The following is a 25,022-nucleotide window of genomic DNA, read 5'->3' as shown; positions in this document are numbered from 1 at the left end:
CTGTGAGCTGTGTACTGTGAGCTGTGTACTGTGAGCGTGTTGGTGTAACTTGTGTACTGTAACCTGCGTACTGTAACCCGTGTACTGTGAGCTGTGTACTGTAACCTGTATGCTGTGTGCTGTGTACTGTAACCTGTATACTGTGTGCTGTGAACTGTAACCTGTGTACTGTGAGCTGTAACCTGTGGACTGTAACATGTGGACTGTAACCTGTGGACTGTAACCTGTGTACTGTAACCTGTGTACTGTAACCTGTGTACCTTAACCTGTGTACTGTGAGCTGTAACCTGTGGACTGTAACATGTGGACTGTAACCTGTGGACTGTAACCTGTGTACTGTAACCTGTGTACTGTAACCTGTGTACCTTAACCTGTGTACTGTAACCTGTGTACTGTGAGCTGTAACCTGTGTACTGTAACCTGTGTACTGTAACCTGTGTACTGTGAGCTGTGTACTGTAACATGTGTACTGTGAGCTGTGTACTGTGAGCTGTGTACTGTAACCTGTGTACTGTGAGCTGTGTACTGTGAGCTGTGTACTGTAACATGTGTACTGTGAGCTGTGTACTGTGAGCTGTGTACTGTAACCTGTGTACTGTGAGCTGTGTACTGTGAGCTGTGTACTGTAACCTGTGAACTGTAACCTGTGTACTGTGATCGTGTTGGTGTAACCTGTGTACTGTGAGCTGTGTACTGTAACCTGTGCGCTGCTGTGTACTGTAACCTGTGTACTGTGAGCTGCGGGCTGTGTGCTGTGAGCTGTGTACTGTAACCTGTGTACTGCAACATGTGTACTGTGAGCTGTGTACTGTGAGCTGTGTACTGTAACCTGTGTACTGTAAGCTGTGAACTGTAACCTGTGTACTGTGAGCTGTGTACTGTAACCTGTGTACCGTGAGCTGTGTACTGTAACCTGTGTACCGTGAGCTGTGTACTGTGAGCTGTGTACTGTGTACTGTAACCTGTGTACTGTGTACTCTGTACTGTAACCTGTGCACTGTGACCTGTAAGCTGTGTCCTGTGAGCTGTGTACTGCAACATGTGTACTGTGAGCTGTGTACTGTAAGCTGTGTACTGTAACATGTGTACTTTGAGCTGTGTACTGTGACCTGTGTACTGTAAGCTGTGTACTGTAACATGTGTACTTTGAGCTGTGTACTGTGAGCTGTGTACTGTAACATGTGTACTGTGAGCTGTGTACTGTAACCTGTGAGCTGTGTACTGTGAGCCGTGTACTGTAAGCTGTGTACTGTAACATGTGTACTGTGAGCTGTGTACTGTGAGCTGTGTACTGTGAGCTGTGTACTGTGAGCCGTGTACTGTAACATGTGTACTGTAACATGTGTACTGTGAGCTGTGTACTGTGAGCTGTGTACTGTAACCTGTGTACTGTAACCTGTGTACTGTGAGCTGTGTACTGTAACCTGTGTACTGTGAGCTGTGTGCTGTAAGCTGTGTGCTGTAAGCTGTGAACTGTAACATGTGTACTGTAACATGTGTACTGTAACATGTGTACTGTAACATGTGTACTGTGAGCTGCATACTGTAAGCTGTGTACTGTAAGCTGTGTACTGTAAGCTGTGTACTGTAACCTGTGTACTGTGAGCTGTGTACTGTAACCTGTGTACTGTAACATGTGTACTGTGAGCTGTAACCTGTGTACTGTAACATGTGGACTGTAACCTGTGTACTGTGAGCTGTAACCTGTGTACTGTAACCTGTGTACTGTAACATGTGTACTGTGAGCTGTAACCTGTGGACTGTAACATGTGGACTGTAACCTGTGGACTGTAACCTGTGTACTGTAACATGTGTACTGTGAGCTGTAACCTGTGTACTGTAACATGTGGACTGTAACCTGTGTACTGTGAGCTGTAACCTGTGTACTGTAACCTGTGTACTGTAACATGTGTACTGTGAGCTGTGTACTGTAACCTGTGTACTGTGAGCTGTGTACTGTAACCTGTGTACTGTAACCTGTGTACTGTGAGCTGTGAGCTGTGTACTGTAACCTGTGTACTGTAACCTGTGTACTGTAACATGTGTACTGTAACATGTGTACTGTGACCTGTGTACTGTAACCTGTGTACTGTGAGCTGTGTACTGTAACCTGTGTACTGTAACATGCGTACTGTGAGCTGTGTACTGTAACCTGTGTGCTGTGAGCTGTGTACTGTGAACTGTGTGCTGTGTACTGTAACCTGTGAGCTGTGTACTGTGTGCTGTGTACTGTAACCTGTGAGCTGTGTACTGTGAGCTGTGTACTGTGTACTGTAACCTGTGAGCTGTGTACTGTGAGCTGTGTACTGTAAGCTGTGAGCTGTGTACTGTGAGCTGTGTACTGTGAGCGTGTTGGTGTAACTTGTGTACTGTAACCTGCGTACTGTAACCCGTGTACTGTGAGCTGTGTACTGTAACCTGTATACTGTGTGCTGTGTACTGTAACATGTGGACTGTAACCTGTGTACTGTAACCTGTGTACTGTAACCTGTGTACCTTAACCTGTGTACTGTAACATGTGTACTGTGAGCTGTAACCTGTGTACCTTAACCTGTGTACTGTAACATGTGTACTGTGAGCTGTAACCTGTGGACTGTAACCTGTGTACTGTAACCTGTGTACTGTGTGCTGTAACCTGTGTACTGTAACATGTGTACTGTAACATGTGTACTGTGAGCTGTGTGCTGTGAGCTGTGTGCTGTGAGCTGTGTACTGTGAGCTGTGTACTGTAACCTGTGTACTGTAACCTGTGTACTGCAACCTGTGTACTGTAACCTGTGTACTGTGAGCTGTGTACTGTGACCTGTGTACTGTAACCTGTGTACTGTAACCTGCGTACTGTAACCTGTGTACTGTGAGCTGTGTACTGTGAGCTGTGTACTGTAACCTGTGTGCTGTGTACTGTGTACTGTGAGCTGTGTACTGTGAGCTGTGTACTGTGAGCGTGTTGGTGTAACCTGTGTACTGTGAGCTGTGTACTGTAACCTGTGTACTGTGAGCGTGTTGGTGTAACCTGTGTACTGTGAGCTGTGTACTGTGAACTGTAACCTGTGTACTGTAACATGTGTACTGTGAGCTGTGTACTGTAACCTGTGAGCTGTGTACTGTAACCTGTGTACTGTAACATGTGTACTGTGAGCTGTGTACTGTGAGTTGTGTACTGTGAGCTGTGTACTGTGGGCTGTGTACTGTAACCTGTGTACTGTAACCTGTGTGCTGTGTACTGTAACCTGTGAGCTGTAACCTGTGTACTGTAACATGTGTGCTGTGAGCTGCGTACTGTAACCTGTGTACTGTAACATGTGTGCTGTGAGCTGTGTACTGTAACCTGTGTATTGTAAGCTGTGTACTGTAACCTGTGTACTTTAACCTGTGTACTGTGAGCTTTGTACTGTAACCTGTGTACTGTGAGCTGTGTACTGTGAGCTGTAACCTGTGTACTGTGTACTGTAACCTGTGTACTTTAACCTGTGTATTGTGAGCTGTGTACTGTAACCTGTGTACTTTAACCTGTGTACTGTAACATGTGTACTGTGAGCTGTGTACTGTAACCTGTGTACTGTGTACTGTAACCTGTGTACTGTGAGCTGTGTACTGTGTGCTGTGTACTGTGTACTGTAACCTGTGTACTGTGAGCTGTGTACTGTGAGCTGTGTACTGTAACCTGTGTACTGTGAGCGTGTTGGTGTAACCTGTGTACTGTAACCTGCGTACTGTAACCCGTGTACTGTGAGCGTGTTGGTGTAACCTGTGTACTGTAACCTGGGTACTGTGATCGTGTTGGTGTAACCTGTGTACTGTGAGCTGTGTACTGTAACCTGTGCGCTGCTGTGTACTGTAACCTGTGTACTGTGAGCTGCGGGCTGTGTGCTGTGAGCTGTGTACTGTAACCTGTGTACTGCAACATGTGTACTGTGAGCTGTGTACTGTGACCTGTGTACTGTAAGCTGTGAACTGTAACCTGTGTACTGTGAGCTGTTTACTGTAACCTGTGTACTGTGAGCTGTGTACTGTAACCTGTGTACTGTGAGCTGTGTACTGTGAGCTGTGTGCTGTGTACTGTAACCTGTGTACCGTGAGCTGTGTACTGTGAGCTGTGTACTGTAACCTGTGTACTGTAACCTGTGAGCTGTGTGCTGTGTACTGTAACCTGTGTACTCTGTACTGTAACCTGTGCACTGTGACCTGTAAGCTGTGTACTGTGAGCTGTGTACTGTAACATGTGTACTTTGAGCTGTGTACTGTGAGCTGTGTACTGTAAGCTGTGTACTGTAACATGTGTACTTTGAGCTGTGTACTGTGAGCTGTGTACTGTAACATGTGTACTGTGAGCTGTGTACTGTAACCTGTGACCTGTGTACTGTGAGCCGTGTACTGTAAGCTGTGTACTGTAACATGTGTACTGTGAGCTGTGTACTGTGAGCTGTGTACTGTAACATGTGTACTGTGAGCTCTGTACTGTGAGCTGTGTACTGTGAGCCGTGTACTGTAAGCTGTGTACTGTAACATGTGTACTGTAAGCTGTGTACTGTGAGCTGTGAGCCGTGTACTGTAAGCCGTGTACTGTAAGCTGTGTACTGTAACATGTGTACTGTGAGCTGTGTACTGTGAGCTGTGTACTGTGAGCTGTGTACTGTGAGCCGTGTACTGTAAGCTGTGTACTGTAACATGTGTACTGTGAGCTGTGTACTGTGAGCTGTGTACTGTGAGCTGTGTACTGTAACCTGTGTACTGTGTACTGTGTACTGTGAGCTGTGTACTGTGAGCTGTGTACTGTAACCTGTGTACTGTGTACTGTGAGCTGTGTACTGTAACCTGTGTACTGTGTACTGTGAGCTGTGTACTGTAACCTGTGTACTGTAACCTGTGTACTGTGAGCTGTGTACTGTAACCTGTGTACTGTAACCTGTGTACTGTGTACTGTGGGCTGTGTACTGTGAGCTGTGTACTGTGAGCTGTGTACTGTAACCTGTGTACTGTGTACTGTGAGCTGTGTACTGTTACCTCGGGACTCGGTGACAACGTTCTCAGTTTCAGCATCAGCTCATCCGGGAGACGGTCCGGTCCTCCGCAGAGACAATGAAAGGTCGAATACCGGCGGATAGATAACGGGACTGGAACGGAAACCCGCGCCGGTCTCGGTCACCGGCGGATAACGGGACTGGAGCAGAAACCCGCGCCGGTCTCGGTCACCGGCGGATAACGGGACTGGAGCAGAAACCCACGCCGGCTTCCGTCACCGCGGCCTGGGCGGCTCCCTGCTGTTCACGGGCTGGCGGTGTTGACACCGAGACGCCGCTGGCCGCCATCGACTCCGCGCTGCCGACACCAAGGCTCCGCCTACCGCCGACGGGAATCCCGCGCTCAGATCTCGCGATGACATTCGCTCCGACGTGCAGGCGACCTGACAGGCATTTTAATCTGACGAAATGGAAAAACAGGTTTTGTGGTCCTTTTAGCGACTTGAGTGTCCCAGAGTAGGAGAACCTCGCCGAGGACTCTGTCTAAATAATAACATAGTAACTAATTACTATCTGCTGGTAACTAATTATTATCTGCTGGTAACTACGGTAATTACCATCTGCTGGTAACTAATTACTATCTGCTGGTAACTAATTACCATCTGCTGGTAACTAATTACCACCTGCTGGTAACTAATTACCACCTGCTGGTAACTAATTACCATCTGCTGGTAACTAATTACTATCTGCTGGTAACTAATTATTATCTGCTGCATTTGCTGGTAACTAATTACCATCTGCTGGTAACTAATTACCACCTGCTGGTAACTAATTACCATCTGCTGGTAACTAATTACTATCTGCTGGTAACTAATTACTATCTGCTGGTAACTACGGTAATTACCATCTGCTGGTAACTAATTACCATCTGCTGGTAACTAATTACCACCTGCTGGTAACTAATTACCATCTGCTGGTAACTAATTACTATCTGCTGGTAACTAATTACTATCTGCTGGTAACTAATTACCATCTGCTGGTAACTAATTACTATCTGCTGGTAACTAATTACCACCTGCTGGTAACTAATTACTATCTGCTGGTAACTAATTACTATCTGCTGGTAACTAATTACTATCTGCTGGTAACTAATTACTGTCTGCTGGTAACTAATTACCACCTGCTGGTAACTAATTACTATCTGCTGGTAACTAATTACTATCTGCTGGTAACTAATTACTATCTGCTGGTAACTAATTACCACCTGCTGGTAACTAATTACTATCTGCTGGTAACTAATTACTATCTGCTGGTAACTAATTACTATCTCCTGGTAACTAATTACCATCTGCTGGTAACTAATTACCATCTGCTGGTAACTAATTACCATCTGCTGGTAACTAATTACCACCTGCTGGTAACTAATTACCATCTGCTGGTAACTAATTACTATCTGCTGGTAACTAATTACTATCTGCTGGTAACTAATTACCATCTGCTGGTAACTAATTACTATCTGCTGGTAACTAATTACCACCTGCTGGTAACTAATTACTATCTGCTGGTAACTAATTACTATCTGCTGGTAACTAATTACCACCTGCTGGTAACTAATTACTATCTGCTGGTAACTAATTACTATCTGCTGGTAACTAATTACTATCTGCTGGTAACTAATTACCACCTGCTGGTAACTAATTACTATCTGCTGGTAACTAATTACTATCTGCTGGTAACTAATTACTATCTGCTGGTAACTAATTACCACCTGCTGGTAACTAATTACTATCTGCTGGTAACTAATTACTATCTCCTGGTAACTAATTACTATCTCCTGGTAACTAATTACTATCTCCTGGTAACTAATTACCATCTGCTGGTAACTAATTACCATCTGCTGGTAACTAATTACTATCTGCTGGTAACTAATTACTATCTGCTGGTAACTAATTACCACCTGCTGGTAACTAATTACCATCTGCTGGTAACTAATTACTATCTGCTGGTAACTAATTACTATCTGCTGGTAACTAATTACCATCTGCTGGTAACTAATTACTATCTGCTGGTAACTAATTACCACCTGCTGGTAACTAATTACTATCTGCTGGTAACTAATTACTATCTGCTGGTAACTAATTACCACCTGCTGGTAACTAATTACTATCTGCTGGTAACTAATTACTATCTGCTGGTAACTAATTACTATCTGCTGGTAACTAATTACTATCTGCTGGTAACTAATTACCACCTGCTGGTAACTAATTACTATCTGCTGGTAACTAATTACTATCTGCTGGTAACTAATTACTATCTGCTGGTAACTAATTACCACCTGCTGGTAACTAATTACTATCTGCTGGTAACTAATTACTATCTGCTGGTAACTAATTACTATCTCCTGGTAACTAATTACCACCTGCTGGTAACTAATTACTATCTGCTGGTAACTAATTACTATCTGCTGGTAACTAATTACTATCTCCTGGTAACTAATTACTATCTCCTGGTAACTAATTACCATCTGCTGGTAACTAATTACCATCTGCTGGTAACTAATTACTATCTGCTGGTAACTAATTACTATCTGCTGGTAACTAATTACCACCTGCTGGTAACTAATTACCATCTGCTGGTAACTAATTACTATCTGCTGGTAACTAATTACTATCTGCTGGTAACTAATTACCATCTGCTGGTAACTAATTACTATCTGCTGGTAACTAATTACCACCTGCTGGTAACTAATTACTATCTGCTGGTAACTAATTACTATCTGCTGGTAACTAATTACCACCTGCTGGTAACTAATTACTATCTGCTGGTAACTAATTACTATCTGCTGGTAACTAATTACTATCTGCTGGTAACTAATTACCACCTGCTGGTAACTAATTACTATCTGCTGGTAACTAATTACCACCTGCTGGTAACTAATTACTATCTGCTGGTAACTAATTACTATCTGCTGGTAACTAATTACTATCTGCTGGTAACTAATTACTATCTGCTGGTAACTAATTACCACCTGCTGGTAACTAATTACTATCTGCTGGTAACTAATTACTATCTGCTGGTAACTAATTACTATCTGCTGGTAACTAATTACCACCTGCTGGTAACTAATTACTATCTGCTGGTAACTAATTACTATCTGCTGGTAACTAATTACTATCTCCTGGTAACTAATTACTATCTCCTGGTAACTAATTACCATCTGCTGGTAACTAATTACCATCTGCTGGTAACTAATTACCATCTGCTGGTAACTAATTACCACCTGCTGGTAACTAATTACCATCTGCTGGTAACTAATTACTATCTGCTGGTAACTAATTACTATCTGCTGGTAACTAATTACCATCTGCTGGTAACTAATTACTATCTGCTGGTAACTAATTACCACCTGCTGGTAACTAATTACTATCTGCTGGTAACTAATTACTATCTGCTGGTAACTAATTACCATCTGCTGGTAACTAATTACCATCTGCTGGTAACTAATTACCATCTGCTGGTAACTAATTACCACCTGCTGGTAACTAATTACCATCTGCTGGTAACTAATTACTATCTGCTGGTAACTAATTACTATCTGCTGGTAACTAATTACCATCTGCTGGTAACTAATTACTATCTGCTGGTAACTAATTACCACCTGCTGGTAACTAATTACTATCTGCTGGTAACTAATTACTATCTGCTGGTAACTAATTACCACCTGCTGGTAACTAATTACTATCTGCTGGTAACTAATTACTATCTGCTGGTAACTAATTACTATCTGCTGGTAACTAATTACCACCTGCTGGTAACTAATTACTATCTGCTGGTAACTAATTACCACCTGCTGGTAACTAATTACTATCTGCTGGTAACTAATTACTATCTGCTGGTAACTAATTACTATCTGCTGGTAACTAATTACCACCTGCTGGTAACTAATTACTATCTGCTGGTAACTAATTACTATCTGCTGGTAACTAATTACTATCTGCTGGTAACTAATTACCACCTGCTGGTAACTAATTACTATCTGCTGGTAACTAATTACTATCTGCTGGTAACTAATTACTATCTCCTGGTAACTAATTACTATCTTCTGGTAACTAATTACCATCTGCTGGTAACTAATTACCATCTGCTGGTAACTAATTACCACCTGCTGGTAACTAATTACCATCTGCTGGTAACTAATTACTATCTGCTGGTAACTAATTACTATCTGCTGGTAACTAATTACCATCTGCTGGTAACTAATTACTATCTGCTGGTAACTAATTACCACCTGCTGGTAACTAATTACTATCTGCTGGTAACTAATTACTATCTGCTGGTAACTAATTACCACCTGCTGGTAACTAATTACTATCTGCTGGTAACTAATTACTATCTGCTGGTAACTAATTACTATCTGCTGGTAACTAATTACCACCTGCTGGTAACTAATTACTATCTGCTGGTAACTAATTACTATCTGCTGGTAACTAATTACTATCTGCTGGTAACTAATTACCACCTGCTGGTAACTAATTACTATCTGCTGGTAACTAATTACTATCTGCTGGTAACTAATTACTATCTCCTGGTAACTAATTACTATCTCCTGGTAACTAATTACCATCTGCTGGTAACTAATTACCATCTGCTGGTAACTAATTACTATCTGCTGGTAACTAATTACTATCTGCTGGTAACTAATTACCACCTGCTGGTAACTAATTACCAGCAGGTGGTAACTAATTACCACCTGCTGGTAACTAATTACTATCTGCTGGTAACTAATTACTATCTGCTGGTAACTAATTACTATCTGCTGGTAACTAATTACCACCTGCTGGTAACTAATTACTATCTGCTGGTAACTAATTACTATCTGCTGGTAACTAATTACTATCTCCTGGTAACTAATTACTATCTGCTGGTAACTAATTACCATCTGCTGGTAACTAATTACCATCTGCTGGTAACTAATTACTATCTGCTGGTAACTAATTACTATCTGCTGGTAACTAATTACTATCTCCTGGTAACTAATTACTATCTCCTGGTAACTAATTACCATCTGCTGGTAACTAATTACCATCTGCTGGTAACTAATTACTATCTGCTGGTAACTAATTACTATCTGCTGGTAACTAATTACTATCTTCCTGCTCATGCTGAGGACACTCCCAGCAAGCTGGATCATGTTTATCGTACATTTCAGCTAAAACTCATGTTTTAACTGACGTTAAAAACATTCATGCCTACAGATCGGTGAGGGAATGAAGGATGGACACAAAGTCTGAAGTTGAGTACACAGTACGCAGTACACAGTACACAGTACACAGGTTACAGTTCAGTGTTCAGGGCCCTGAAGTACCGTAAGGATCAACTCCATCCATGTTCTCGTCTTCAGTCGGTTTATCCGCCTTGGGGGTCACAGGAGCTGCTGGAGTGGTCAACAGTGCTACCCACTGCGCCACCGTGCCGCCAGGATGAACTCCATTGTTCCAAATGTTCTGTTTTATTGTTGCTATTAAAGTCAAGTTGATTTGAATGAATGAATGAGTGAATGAATGAATGATCTCTACGGCGGTAGGATTACTGTTTTACTGCGACTACATGAAGAACCTTTATGTTTCTGCACTCATTCAGTGGCTAATAATATTCGTTCATGTTGTGTGACACTCATGAGTACTATTATTGATATTATTGTTACCCATAATGCTATTAATTACAGCTGTCCTTTTCCTGCTTTACTGAGTCAAAACACATGGTGTCCTTTTGTAAGTACATTTGTATTTATAACAAATACATGGTGTCCTTTTATAAGTACATTTGTATTTATAATAAATACATGTATTTTCAGGCTTCTCTCACATTTCGGATGCCTTGTACTGTACTGTACGCAGTACTGCTCGTGAGTATAATGCTACTACTCTATTCCCCTTTTCGTTATTGTTCACCGTAACCGTGAAGGCGCAGCCGCCGACTGAGGATCGTATCTTCTGCGTGTCGCGGGAACGAGTCGCGGGAACGAGTCGCGTTCCCTAAACACGCTCCGTGACTCGGGCACTTCGTGCGGTTGTCGTTGACAAATCGTGAACGTTGTTGAAACTTCGACCCTTTGCCGGTCTTGAATGCAGCATGACCCGCAGCCTCGGCTGGGAGGAAGCAGCGGTTCCGGTCAAACGATGCAGCGCCGCGCTGCACGGACGCACGGCGGGCACCGGCACCGGAGAGAAGCAGCACCGCGTTCACCTCATCTGGGATAAGATCGATTAGAGACACCGGACGAGACGAACCGGACCGGAGCGGAGCGGACTGTCCTCTCGGCTTTACGTTCATGGAGGGGGGCCGGAGAGGTGAGCCGTGCAACTTTAGCTCGCTACATGCTAGCTCGCTCCGTGCTAGCTCGCTACATGCTAGCTCGCTCCATGATAGCTCGCTCCGTGCTAGCTCGCTCCGTGCTAGCTTGCTACATGCTAGCTCGCTCCATGATAGCTCGCTCCATGCTAGCTCGCTCCGTGCTAGCTTGCTACATGCTAGCTCGCTCCATGATAGCTCGCTCCATGCTAGCTCGCTACATGCTAGCTCGCTGTGTGCTCGTTTCACCTGTAGGCTGTCATAAGGCTCACAGTGGCGGCCGAGAGAAAGAGACAAAGCCCCGGATGGAGGAGAGGACGGCATGCAGGAAATGCTCGTGAGCCATTGAGCTAGCATTGATCAATCAATGGAAGACGAGCTAGCCCCGCTACCGTGCTCGTGGTGCCGCTGGGCCCGTGTGCGCTCTGACTCCTGGGTTAGCCCGAGACGGAGAACAGCTTGTTAAACACACGACTAGTGGAAGACGTGTTGTTCTGTTGTTGCATCGCGGAAGTACGAGGCCGGACGCTAACACGTTAACCCAGGGGACGGACGCTAACCCGGGGGACGGACGCTAACCCAGGGGACGGACGCTAACCCGGAGGAGGGACGCTGACCCGGGGGACGGACGCTAACCCAGGGGACGGACGCTAACCCAGGGGACGGACGCTGACCCAGGGGACGGACGCTGACCCGGGGGACGGACGCTGACATGGGGGACTAACCCGGGGGACGGACGCTGACCTGGGGGACTAACCCGGGGGACGGACGCTGACCTGGGGGACTAACTTGGGGGACGGACGCTAACCGGGAGGATGGACGCTAACCCGGGGGACGGACGCTGACCTGGGGGACTAACCCGGGGGACGGACGCTGACCTGGGGGACTAACCTGGGGGACGGACACTGACCCGGGGGACTAACCCGGGGGACGGACGCTGACCTGGGGGACTAACCTGGGGGACGGACACTGACCCGGGGGACGGACGCTGACCTGGGGGACTAACCTGGGGGACGGACGCTGACCCGGAGGATGGACGCTAACCGGGAGGATGGATGCTAACCCGGGGGACGGACGCTGACCTGGGGGACTAACCTGGGGGACGGACGCTGACCCGGGGGACTGACCCGGGGGACGGACGCTAACCCGGGGGACGGACGCTAACCCGGGGGACGGACCCTGACCCGGGGGACGGACGCTGACCCGGGGGACGGACACTGACCCGGGGGACGGACGCTAACCCGAGCCCAGCGGATTGATCATTCCTTGCATCGTTGCCCTACCTGCTGTCCGGACCCTTCGAGTTGGGGACGGGGCATGTGAAGACGTGTTGAGATGTGAAGACATTTTATTTCAGCTCCTGTTGGACTCGTGTCGAACTTTAACTTTGATGTTGTTGGACTCGTGTTTCATTCTGTGTCCGTCTGAATCTTTCATGCAGGATCTGGAGCCGTGGGTTCTCCCTGCAGCTTGAGATGAACTAAAGTCGACGGGGCCCCCCCTCCACCAACCCGCCCCCCCCTCCACCAACCCGCCCCCCCCAGCTATGGCAGGCTTCAAGCGCGGCTACGACGGCAAGATCGCCGGCTTGTACGACTTGGACAAGACTCTGGGCCGCGGCCATTTTGCCGTGGTCAAGCTGGCGCGCCACGTCTTCACCGGGGAGAAGGTTGCAGTGAAGGTGATCGACAAGACGAAGCTGGACGCCGTGGCAACGGGACACCTCTTCCAGGAAGTCCGCTGCATGAAGCTGGTCCAGCACCCCAACATCGTGCGCCTGTACGAGGTGATCGACACCCAGACCAAGCTCTACCTGATCCTGGAGCTGGGCGACGGGGGGGACATGTTCGACTACATCATGAAGCACGAGGACGGGCTGAGCGAGGAGCTGGCCAAGAACTACTTTGCCCAGATCGTTCACGCCATCGCCTACTGCCACCGGCTGCACGTGGTGCACCGGGACCTGAAGCCGGAGAACGTGGTGTTCCTCCGGAAGCAGGGGCTGGTCAAGCTCACCGACTTCGGCTTCAGCAACAAGTTCCAGCCGGGGAAGAAGCTCACCACGAGCTGCGGCTCTCTGGCGTACTCGGCGCCGGAGATACTCCTGGGAGACGAGTACGACGCTCCGGCAGTCGGTACGTGAAACTACCAGTGTGATTATTGATCAGCTGTGTGATCGGTGCAGTGTCCCCTGATGATGACCTCACCTCCCTCATAGCTCGATGCGTCCTGATGCAGACGTTTGTCTGAAGCGTAACTCGAGAGCTTCTGGATGGATCTCGATGAGTGATCCACACACACGTGTGTGTGTGTGTGTGTGTGTGTGTATGTGTGTGTGTGTGTGTGAGTGTGTGTGCGTGTGTGTGTGTGTGTGAGTGTGCGTGTGCACTGACGGTTTACTCCTCTCGAGGTGCAGCTAGCACTTGAACACACAGACTGACCTTCTGGTCGTTTTGCTGTTGGTAGACGTTTCCATGCTGAAGTTGTAAAACTGACTTTGAGTGTTGGTAACGTTGAAACTGTGAAACGGGGAGCCAGGAAACTGCAGGAATGTGTTGAGGCGGCTAGACGGCATTCCCTGATGGTGTTCTGCACCTCCCTTCCTTACCTCCCCGTGTCCCCCCAGGGCCCCGAGGCCCCGTCTCCCTTCCTTACGTCCCCGTGTCCCCGTGTCCCCCCAGGGCCTCGAGCCCAGCTCACCTGGTACCAGCAACAGGTTTTACTCCAGCTCAGCCTCAGCTCGTCCGCTCTGCAGGAATGCTGGAGCCAGATTCACGTCTCGGTTGTTCTGCTTCTCGTCTCCTGCATTAGCCCAGCATCACCCGGACACTGACTGTTTCTGCTTGCCCCCCCCCCCCCCCCCCCCTAGACATTTGGAGCCTTGGAGTGATCTTGTTCATGCTGGTGTGTGGCCAGCCCCCTTTCCAGGAGGCTAATGACAGCGAGACCCTCACCATGATCATGGACTGTAAATACGCGGTTCCAGCCCACGTCTCTGGCGCCTGCAAAGAGTAAGTGATGCTCACACAGCATTCACCCGCGGGCTGCTGAACCAGTCACACATTCACCCACGGGCTGCTGAACCAGTCACACATTCACCCACGGGCTGCTGAACCAGTCACACATTCACCCACGGGCTGCTGAACCAGTCACACATTCACCCACGGGCTGCTGAACCAGTCACACATTCACCCACGGGCTGCTAAACCAGTCACACATTCACCCACGGGCTGCTGAACCAGTCACGCATTCACCCACGGGCTGCTGAACCAGTCACGCATTCACCCACGGGCTGCTGAACCAGTCACACATTCACTCACAGGCTGCTGAACCAGTCACACATTCACCCACGGGCTGCTGAACCAGTCACACATTCACCCGCGGGCTGCTGAACCAGTCACACATTCACCCACGGGCTGCTGAACCAGTCACACATTCACCCACGGGCTGCTGAACCAGTCACACATTCACCCGCGGGCTGCTGAACCAGTCACACATTCACCCACGGGCTGCTGAACCAGTCACACATTCACCCGCGGGCTGCTGAACCAGTCACACATTCACCCACGGGCTGCTGAACCAGTCACACATTCACCCACGGGCTGCTGAACCAGTCACACATTCACCCGCGGGCTGCTGAACCAGTCACACATTCACCCACGGGCTGCTGAACCAGTCACACATTCACCCGCGGGCTGCTGAACCAGTCACACATTCACCCGCGGGCTGCTGAACCAGTCACACATTCACCCACGGGCTGCTGAACCAGTCACACATTCACCCGCGGGCTGCTGAACCAGTCACACATTCACCCACGGGCTGCTGAACCAGTCACACATTCACCCGCGGGCTGCTGAACCAGTCACACATTCACCCGCGGGCTGCTGAACCAGTCACACATTCACCCGCGGGCTGCTGAACCAGTCACACATTCACCCACGGGCTGCTGAACCAGTCACACATTCACCCACGGGCTGCTGAACCAGTCACACATTCACCCACGGGCTGCTGAACCAGTCACACATTCACCCGCGGGCTGCTGAACCAGTCACACATTCACCCACGGGCTGCTGAACCAGTCGCACATTCACCGAGGGGCTGCTGAACCAGTCACACATTCACCCACGGGCTGCTGAACCAGTCACACATTCACCCGCGGGCTGCTGAACCAGTCACACATTCACCCACGGGCTGCTGAACCAGTCACACATTCACCGAGGGGCTGCTGAACCAGTCACACATTCACCCACGGGCTGCTGAACCAGTCACACATTCACCCACGGGCTGCTGAACCAGTCACACATTCACCCGCGGGCTGCTGAACCAGTCACACATTCACCCACGGGCTGCTGAACCAGTCACACATTCACCCACGGGCTGCTGAACCAGTCACACATTCACCCGCGGGCTGCTGAACCAGTCACACATTCACCCGCGGGCTGCTGAACCAGTCACACATTCACCCGCGGGCTGCTGAACCAGTCACACATTCACCCGCGGGCTGCTGAACCAGTCACACATTCACCCACGGGCTGCTGAACCGATCACACATTCACCCACGGGCTGCTGAACCAGTCACACATTCACCCACGGGCTGCTGAACCAGTCACACATTCACCCAGAGGCTGCTGAACCAGTCACACATTCACCCCAGAGGCTGCTGAACCAATCACACATTCACCCACGGGCTGCTGAACCAGTCACACATTCACCCACGGGCTGCTGAACCAGTCACACATTCACCCACGGGCTGCTGAACCAGTCACAGCGCCGCCGATGCAGATGTTGCTGCTGGAAGTCATTTAGCACGTTAGCAGTGTAGAGAGTGTTTCTGAGTAGTTAAAAGTTATCATTGAAAAACCCGTAAACGAGGACATTTCTGAGAGCCCAAAGCTTTGAAAGTTGGTGTACATTTATACAGCGTTAATAAACGTGTTATAGATTGCATAATTCATTGTGCCAAGGTGAGTTAAATCAAAAAGAAACGCAGAAGTCTGCACGCGAGAACATTTGTGTTGCTGTCGATGCTCATTCATCCATTCATGCATTCAACTGGAATTCTGTTTGTGGATTTGAATACCTGCACAGGTAGAATATCAGAGCGTTGGAGTGTCTGGGTTTTAATCTAATGTGCTGTACGTATCAGGGTGCCTCTTATCAGAACGGTCCTCTTTGCTGTATGAAATGTTCCAGTTAAGCCCATTCCAGATTGCACATGAGGTGAGGCCGGAGCTGCACCGATTCGTTCCCACACATCAAAGCGAAACGATTTTGTAGCTGACGGAACCTGAAAGCCTGCCAGCCATTTTTAGGGTCAGGCTTTTATGTCCGCCGACCTGGGCTTCATGTCTTCAGTGTTCTGCAGGATATTTACGACGAGGCGAGTGTTAGACGGCGTTCTGTTACTGCGGATGAGACGGACTAGCGTTCAGGGCTGAGCGTTGATGCTGCAGCCGCTGTGCGTGACGTGCTCGTCTCTGTACAGCGGAGTATTTTTAGACGCAGGAAATGAATGCTGATCTGCTCCCAGTGAAGGAGCTCCAAGCGCTAAGCTGCAGCAGCTGTGTGCAACGCGAGGGCTTCGTTGCACGCTGACTCTGACGTTTATCTTTTGACCAGATCATTATCTGAAAAATGATCCCGCATCGCACTTTGAGATTCCCTTTTGGCCCCGGCTGTTGGCCCAGTATAAAGTTTAGTTTGCTTTCACACCAGTCCCTGGAAGCAGTGGTCCCAAACTTTTTTGCTGCCACGGACCGGTTGGACTCTCTCACTAACAAAGAAGCTCTTCAAAGACGTTTGTTTTTATTAATCTTCACTGGTTCACGTCTGTTTTTAGTAACCGTGAAAATCCACAGGCGAATGTTACGTTGGAGAAAAGCCGGTCCTTTCAAAATAAAACACCTTTTAGACGCTAATAATCGATGCAACGGAAATTGTATAAATTAGTTATTCTTTCTGTGAGGCCCGGTAACAAATGCCTCACGGACCGGTACCGGGCCACGGACCGGTGGTTGGGGACCACTGCCTTAAAGGTCCCGTATTCTGCCCTTTTTCCACAACTTAACGTAGTTCCCAAACATTTATCTGAAATATCTGAGCCAGTCTTTGGTCAAAATATCAAACAGATGCTGCAGGACAGCGTCCCTCATTTCTGTCTCAAACAGATGCTGCAGGACGGCGTCCCTCATTTCTGTCTCAAACAGATGCTGCAGGACAGCGTCCCTCATTTCTGTCTCAAACAGATGCTGCAGGACAGCGTCCCTCATTTCTGTCTCAAACAGATGCTGCAGGACGGCGTCCCTCATTTCTGTCTCAAACAGATGCTGCAGGACAGCGTCCCTCATTTCTGTCTCAAACAGATGCTGCAGGACAGCGTCCCTCATTTCTGTCTCAAACAGATGCTGCAGGACGGCGTCCCTCATTTCTGTCTCAAACAGATGCTGCAGGACAGCGTCCCTCATTTCTGTCTCAAACAGATGCTGCAGGACAGCGTCCCTCATTTCTGTCTCAAACAGATGCTGCAGGACGGCGTCCCTCATTTCTGTCTCAAACAGATGCTGCAGGACAGCGTCCCTCATTTCTGTCTCAAACAGATGCTGCAGGACAGCGTCCCTCTTTTCTGTCTCAAACAGATGCTGCAGGACAGCGTCCCTCTTTTCTGTCTTGCTCTCCCAGAAATGGTAGCAAAAGGCGGAGAGTCACCACCAAGACAAATATCATACAGATCTGAACTATGTAATGGGGCGTGTGTGTGTGTGTGTGTGTGTGTGTGTGTGTGTGTGATTTCAGCTCGTTCAGCCGGAGCTGGCGAGGAACACACACACACACACACACACACACACATTGTGGACTCTGGCTGTAGCGATACACTAATCTCACGATACGATTCGATTCGCTTGCATCGTTTTCTGGGACATTTTAAAAGGACAGTAATCTAGTGACGTCTTGAGTGTTCCAGCGACTTGGATTGAATTAACTGAACTGAAAGCATCAATGACACAATCTATGGCTCTGAACCAACAACCTCCAGAGTTGGATTCAATCCAGCCTTTACCAAAACCTGCCCTGTGAACGGGCCACCCATCCACACAAGCCTTCATTGCTAGCGTTCAGTCACGAGGCGGCTCTGACTTTATTCAATGAGGATTTACACACACACAATATTACAGCTTGAGCCAACCCCAAGCAGGAACACTCATTTAGAATACTTATTTACACGAGAGAGAGAGAGAGAGCTAATGCTAGTGATATAAAGCTATAAATGCTAATGCTAGCGACGTGGACATCAGCGGTGAGGGACACAGGTCCAGGTTCTGCAGCACCACGGACAGAAGGACCTGAAAGAGAGAGAGGGACAAACAGAGGGAGAGAGAGAACAAGACTACAGGAAGAGAGAGAGATTACTGACATATATTTATAACATAAATAATCAGATAAAGGGGGAGGAGCTCAGTGTGTCATGATGTTAAGCTACCAGTGCTGCCTAATGACAGCATATTGATTATATTGATTACTGTATTGATTACCTATAAGCTTTGTTAAAAAGGAAAGTCTTTAATCTACTCTTGAACATAGAGATGGTGTCTGTCTCACGAACCAATCAGGGAGCCGATTCCACAATAAAGGAGCTTGATAACTGAAAGCTCCGCCCCCCTGTCTGCTCTTGGAAATTTTTGGAACCACGAGCAGGCCAGCATTTTGGGACCGCAGGGTTCTAGTGGGGCAATACGGGATAATCATCTCTGTAAGGTAAGGAGGGGCCTGGCCAGTGAGGGCTTTAAAAGTGAGTAGAAGGATTCTATATTCAATCCGTTCCCTAACAGGAAGCCAATGCAGAGACGCCAGAACAGGGGAAATGTGTTCTCTCAGTCTGGTTCCTGTTAGAACACGAGCTGCTGCATTCTGGATTAGCTGTAGATGTTTAATAGACCTTTTTGGGCAGCCGGACAGTAAGGAGTTGCAGTAGTCCAGTCTGGAAGTCACAAAAGCATGGACTATTTTATCTGTATCTATTCGGGTTAGTAGGTGGACATGTCCAAACCATCAAAGTCTGGTCTCTGACCTTGTCTCCAAAACGTCTAACCTTCACTGTCCCTCTTATTGTCTCATTTCTAATCCTGTCCAACCTGGTCCCTCCCAAGGAGAACCTCAGCATCTTCATCTCCTCCACTTTGAGCTCCGCCTCCTGTCCTTTCCTCAGATGTTCCACTGATGTTAACTTTCAGATGCCGATTCTTCGTAATCATCTGTCCCTATCCCCTCTCTTGTCCCGTCCCTGATTTCAGTCTGATCGACCGTATGCTTCAGAGGGATCCAAAGCAACGCGCTTCATTGGAGGAGATCGAGAGCCATGCCTGGCTGCGGGGCGTTGACCCGTCCCCAGCGACCAAGTTCAGCACTCCACTGGTGTCCCATAAAAACCTCTCAGAGGAGGAACACGGCAGCATCATCCAGCGCATGGTCCTCGGAGACATCGCAGACCGAGAGGCCATAGTTGAGTAAGTTGTGCTGCATGTTCTTGTTGGACTTCTTTCCCTTCATGTTGAGCATCTAAACACTCCTAACATAATAAACTGCTTCAGCCTGAACGCCGGCCTGAACACCAAAAATGCAGTAAGATACGATTTGACAGCCTTCAATAATGACGACCATTTTTGGTCACACCCTCCTGCTGGACACTGGATTACTGTGGGTCAAAGATAGAGACGAGGAAGAGGAGGAAGACGAGTGCATCAACAGCGAGAGAAGAGGGAAAGGAAGAGTTTAGGACAGAGTAGAGACTCTGAATTTAGGGACGATGACGGGGAAAGCTAGAGAGCCGGTGGACATGAGGAGGAGGAGGAGGAGGAAGGTTGATGTGTGTCCAGGAGGCCAGGAGGAAAGGAAGCAAGGCTAGAAGCTGAGGAGCAGGATTCAAGTTGTTTATAACAGAGGAGAGGAAAGAGGAAGGAAGAGTTGGTGCAGAGTGTTCTAGAGGAGAAGGAGAAGTTCTTCTGCTCCACAGGTAGGAGGTGAGTTAGAGGAGGAGGAGAAGTTCTTCTGCTCCCAACCAGCATGTTGTCGTTCACCATTCTGAAGCTCCTCTTCCTGAGGTCTGTAACGTTGGTCGTTTTGCAGCAGTCGGTGGAATCATGCATTGTCTCTTTTCAAAACTCCATCCAATGTTGGATTGTCTTGCTTGCTTGAAAGAAGGTGTCCTGTTACTTAAATAAGGTGTCCTGTTCCTTAAAGAAGGTGTCCTGTTACTTAAAGGTGTCCTGTTACTTAAAGGTGTCCCGTTACTGAAAGAAGGCGTCCTGTTACTTAAAGAAGGCGTCCTGTTACTTAAAGAAGGCGTCCTGTTACTTAAAGAAGGCGTCCTGTTACTTAAAGAAGGTGTCCTGTTCCTTAAAGAAGGTGTCCTGTTCCTTAAAGAAGGCGTCCTGTTACTTAAAGAAGGCGTCCTGTTACTTAAAGGTGTCCTGTTCCTTAAAGAAGGTGTCCTGTTCCTTAAAGAAGGCGTCCTGTTCCTTAAAGAAGGTGTCCTGTTCCTTAAAGAAGGCGTCCTGTTACTTAAAGAAGGCGTCCTGTTACTTAAAGAAGGTGTCCTGTTCCTTAAAGAAGGTGTCCTGTTCCTTAAAGAAGGTGTCCTGTTCCTTAAAGAAGGTGTCCTGTTCCTTAAAGAAGGCGTCCTGTTCCTTAAAGAAGGCGTCCTGTTCCTAAAAGAAGGCGTCCTGTTCCTTAAAGAAGGCGTCCTGTTACTTAAAGAAGGCGTCCTGTTACTTAAAGAAGGCGTCCTGTTACTTAAAGGTGTCCTGTTACTTAAAGGTGTCCCGTTACTTAAAGAAGGTGTCCCGTTCCTTAAAGAAGGTGTCCTGTTACTTAAAGGTGTCCTGTTACTTAAAGGTGTCCTGTTCCTTAAAGAAGGCGTCCTGTTCCTTAAAGAAGGCGTCCTGTTACTTAAAGAAGGCGTCCCGTTACTTAAAGGTGTCCCGTTACTTCAAGAAGGTTTCCTGTTACTTCAAGAAGGTTTCCTGTTACTTAAAGGTGTCCTGTTCCTTAAAGAAGGTGTCCTGTTCCTTAAAGGTGGTGTCCTGTTCCTTAAAGGTGGTGTCCTGTTCCTTAAAGAAGGCGTCCTGTTACTTAAAGGTGTCCTGTTCCTTAAAGAAGGTGTCTTGTTCCTTAAAGAAGGCGTCCTGTTCCTTAAAGGTGTCCTGTTCCTTAAAGAAGGCGTCCTGTTCCTTAAAGAAGGTGTCCCGTTCCTTAAAGAAGGTGTCCCGTTCCTTAAAGAAGGTGTCCCGTTCCTTAAAGAAGGTGTCCTGTTCCTTAAAGAAGGTGTCCCGTTCCCTAAAGGTGTCCCGTTCCTTAAAGAAGGTGTCCTGTTACTTAAAGAAGGCGTCCTGTTCCTTAAAGGTGTCCCGTTCCTTAAAGAAGGTGTCCTGTTCCTTAAAGGTGTCCCATTCCTTAAAGAAGGTGTCCTGTTCCTTAAAGAAGGTGTCCCGTTCCCTAAAGGTGTCCCGTTCCTTAAAGAAGGCGTCCTGTTGCTTAAAGAAGGCGTCCTGTTACTTATTGACTGACTTTACCAATAGATGAGCTTTTCTTTTAGGACCCTAAGTCTGGACGGTTTCCTCCGATGCTCCTTGTGTTTACCTGGGCAGCGCCCTGGAGGTAGACTGGCCCCTCTCCAGTCAGCAGTCCTCACGCCGTATTGTCTTCTGGGCCGGGAATTGAACCGTTGACTCTCCAGTTCCCAACTCACTAAGCCACTGCCACCCAATAGTAATTAAATAGATAATATGTTCTTTACTCGTATTCAATGTTCCTCATAAACTATACCTGTGTCCTTCCAGAGCGTTGGAGACCAACAAATACAACCACATAACAGCCACGTACTACCTGCTAGCAGAACGGATCCTCCGGGAGAAGCAGGAAAAGGACGTTCCCACCCGCTCCTCCAGCCCCAGCAACATCAAGGCACAATTCAGGTAAAGAACAGCGCAGGTCACAGCAGCCACGCGCACAGCTGCACGCTGCCATGGTAACCGAGCACACGCCCAGGCAGTGGCGGGCCGTGCACTTCACTCCTCGGCATTCGGTGATGTATTCTTGAATATATACCCCTCATAGTACCACGGCTGCAGAAATGATGTACAGAAACACACTTCGCAGTATTTGGTGTGGCATCACCTCAATCGTGTACAACACGGGCTATTTTCCGGAGCATTTAAAAATCAATAAACCTGCATCAGCAATTAAAACTTATCACTATACGCGGTACTGTCAAACTTACAAATAAAAGGGGATTTCAAATAATTTGTCCAAAAAGTTTGAATAAATCCACCAAGAATAGGAAAGCTTTAACAATTGTGTACACTAAATAGCGAAATTTCAGTTTAATATAAGAAAGACAGTTTAGGTAGCTCATTGTGTGTGTGTGTGTGTAGGTGTGTGTGTGTGTGTGTGTGTGTGTGTGTGTGTGTGTGTGTGTGTGTGTGTGTGTGAAACCGTGGAGTGGAGATAGAAGTGTGTAGTGAGGGAAAAGGACGACTGGTATCCAATCACAGGACGCGTAAATGTCACGTTCAACGTGAGGCCAGCTAGAAGGCGGTACTGTCGCCAAATCGTGATCTGATTGGCTATCTGTAGGGGTTATTCCCCGACACACTGTGTAAGAAATAATTAAACGCACACAAAATGAATCAGGCAGACAAACTTCGATACTTTACCGGTAAGGAGGGACCTTGCTCGCCCAGCGGCTGCGACCAAAAGACCTCTCCCCCGAGACCTCGCGGCCTTTTTATTCACACGGTGAAAGTAGGTTGTCCCAGGTATTTACATAGATCCCTGCCCCCTAGAGACAAAGGGATCTCTACCTAGAGAAACACTCGTGGTCACCTCCATCTTAAAAAAGCTCTACAACGAAACAATGAAAATACAACAATAACTCTAACATTTCCCTCCTGGAATTTTCATTTCACATGGCCTAATACTTATACTGTAACATCCTTATCTCTATGGTTACTACAAAACATTCGGGGATAACTAAACATGCTTCAAACACTATACTAGAACTAAACTATAAGAAAACAATCATAAAAAGAATCAATACAATCAAAATCAATACCCGAGTTATTACATTCAGGATCTGACCTGAATCAGGGAGGAAGGCGAAAAACCCGTATTTTGCAAATTCTTCTTCAAATTCAAACTTCTTTCAGACGGGAAAATTCCTTCCAGACCCAGCCAGCAGCTGCGATCATCTTACAGACCCCCAATTCAGGCATTTTAACAATCTTCCTAATGCAATGTCAAACATCTCATTCCTTGTCAACAAGGAAAACAAACATGAAAAAACATAAAATCAAATCAGTACAAAAACAATCAACATTCATTTCCACAATCTAAATGTTACTGTCAAACCCTTTATTCACAAATCCTACGTTAGAGCATTACGGATGTTTCTCCTAGTTTGAATTACTTTAACATTTTGCCAGCATTATCTTCTCTACACTGAAATTTGAAAACAGTGACATGATTATTTTATCTTTATTGCTCCAAAGTTTTAACACATCTGGAACATTCTGAACTCTAAATTAAATTATTACAATGTCTATCTATATTATGGATGGATAATCATAACAATCTTTTACTGTCTTATTAACTCAACTTGTCACTATAATTTAGCTACTTTTACTTACTCTAATGTTAACATCAAAAGTCATATGCTTGTACACTTTTACATTGTTGTAGACTTATTACTTCTATTTTAGTATAATTGTTAACATATCTTTCTATTAATTTCATGCCTATTGGAATATCAACAAATAGCAATTGTTTAGTTAAATTTAGTTTATGAATTTAAATCTACATCCTGCTCGTTAGTGTTATTTGATCTATTTTAGGATTCTAATTGCATCGTACGCTTCTCCACTTAATCATAAATTACTGACAGTTGCTATTAATACAGTATAACGATACCAGGTGTTGGTTAACTACTCCTATGAAACTCTCCTAATCTGCATAGATTACTTTATGACGTTCTTCTAGTCACACATCTCTAGACAAACATTCAAACAGATTACACTTTGGAACATGCAAACTGTTCTTGGTGTTAGGTCAGTCTCGTTGTTGTCGTTCCTTGTCCATCAGCAAATCTTCTTGAAAGTGATTCAGCTTCACTGTCAGTGTTCTTGTCCTGCGTTACACTGTGAGGGTCTCTTCCTCACGGATCTTAAAATGAGTGTGATTCAATCTCTCACCACCTCTCTCTGATCAGACTTCCTGTCTGCATCTCTGGATCAGTTTGGCAAGAGCCGTTTCCTCCTGCAGTGCAACGGATGGATTCAGGAGGAACTCTGGATGTTCACGTCTCGTTGGTGTCGTCAGCATGACCCTGAGTGGTCCTCCGTTCCTCGGTCCGGACCGTCTGCTGCTTCCTGATGGTTTCCATGAAGACGCCAACACCAAACACGCTCTGTAGATTCGCCCTCCTGTCGGGACAAAGAAATACTTCGGCAGATCATTTGCTCTCTGGACATCGTTCAGAAAGAGTGTGCTTCATCTATTCACTCAACGCTTCCTCTTCACTTCTTCTCTTCACCAAATCGATGTACTGCATCCATGGCTTTTGGTTTCTTCCGTGCATTGGCCAAACCTCATCCTAGCCTTCTCTACACTAGCCTAGCGCTCTGATATACAGTGACATCTGATCTGCGTGTTGTTTCACAT

The 25,022-nt window shown here is 46.9% G+C and overlaps 1 protein-coding gene across 1 annotated transcript; it reads left to right on the top strand.

Moving 5' to 3' along the window:
• The first annotated feature begins 12,858 nt into the window (after nucleotides 1–12,858).
• On the top strand, nucleotides 12,859–22,283 carry LOC137916548 (SNF-related serine/threonine-protein kinase). Its single transcript, XM_068759536.1, has 4 exons — nucleotides 12,859–13,447; nucleotides 14,182–14,323; nucleotides 19,601–19,813; nucleotides 22,145–22,283. Exons 1-4 carry the CDS (start codon nucleotides 12,859–12,861, stop codon nucleotides 22,281–22,283), a joined length of 1,083 nt encoding a protein of 360 aa, XP_068615637.1.
• The last annotated feature ends 2,739 nt before the right edge of the window (nucleotides 22,284–25,022 follow it).

The sequence above is a fragment of the Brachionichthys hirsutus genome, chromosome 3 (genome assembly GCF_040956055.1).
Source record: "Brachionichthys hirsutus isolate HB-005 chromosome 3, CSIRO-AGI_Bhir_v1, whole genome shotgun sequence".
Taxonomy (NCBI): domain Eukaryota; kingdom Metazoa; phylum Chordata; class Actinopteri; order Lophiiformes; family Brachionichthyidae; genus Brachionichthys; species Brachionichthys hirsutus.
The sequence above is the reverse complement of the archived record's forward strand: the minus strand, read 5'-3'. Positions and strand labels throughout refer to the sequence as shown.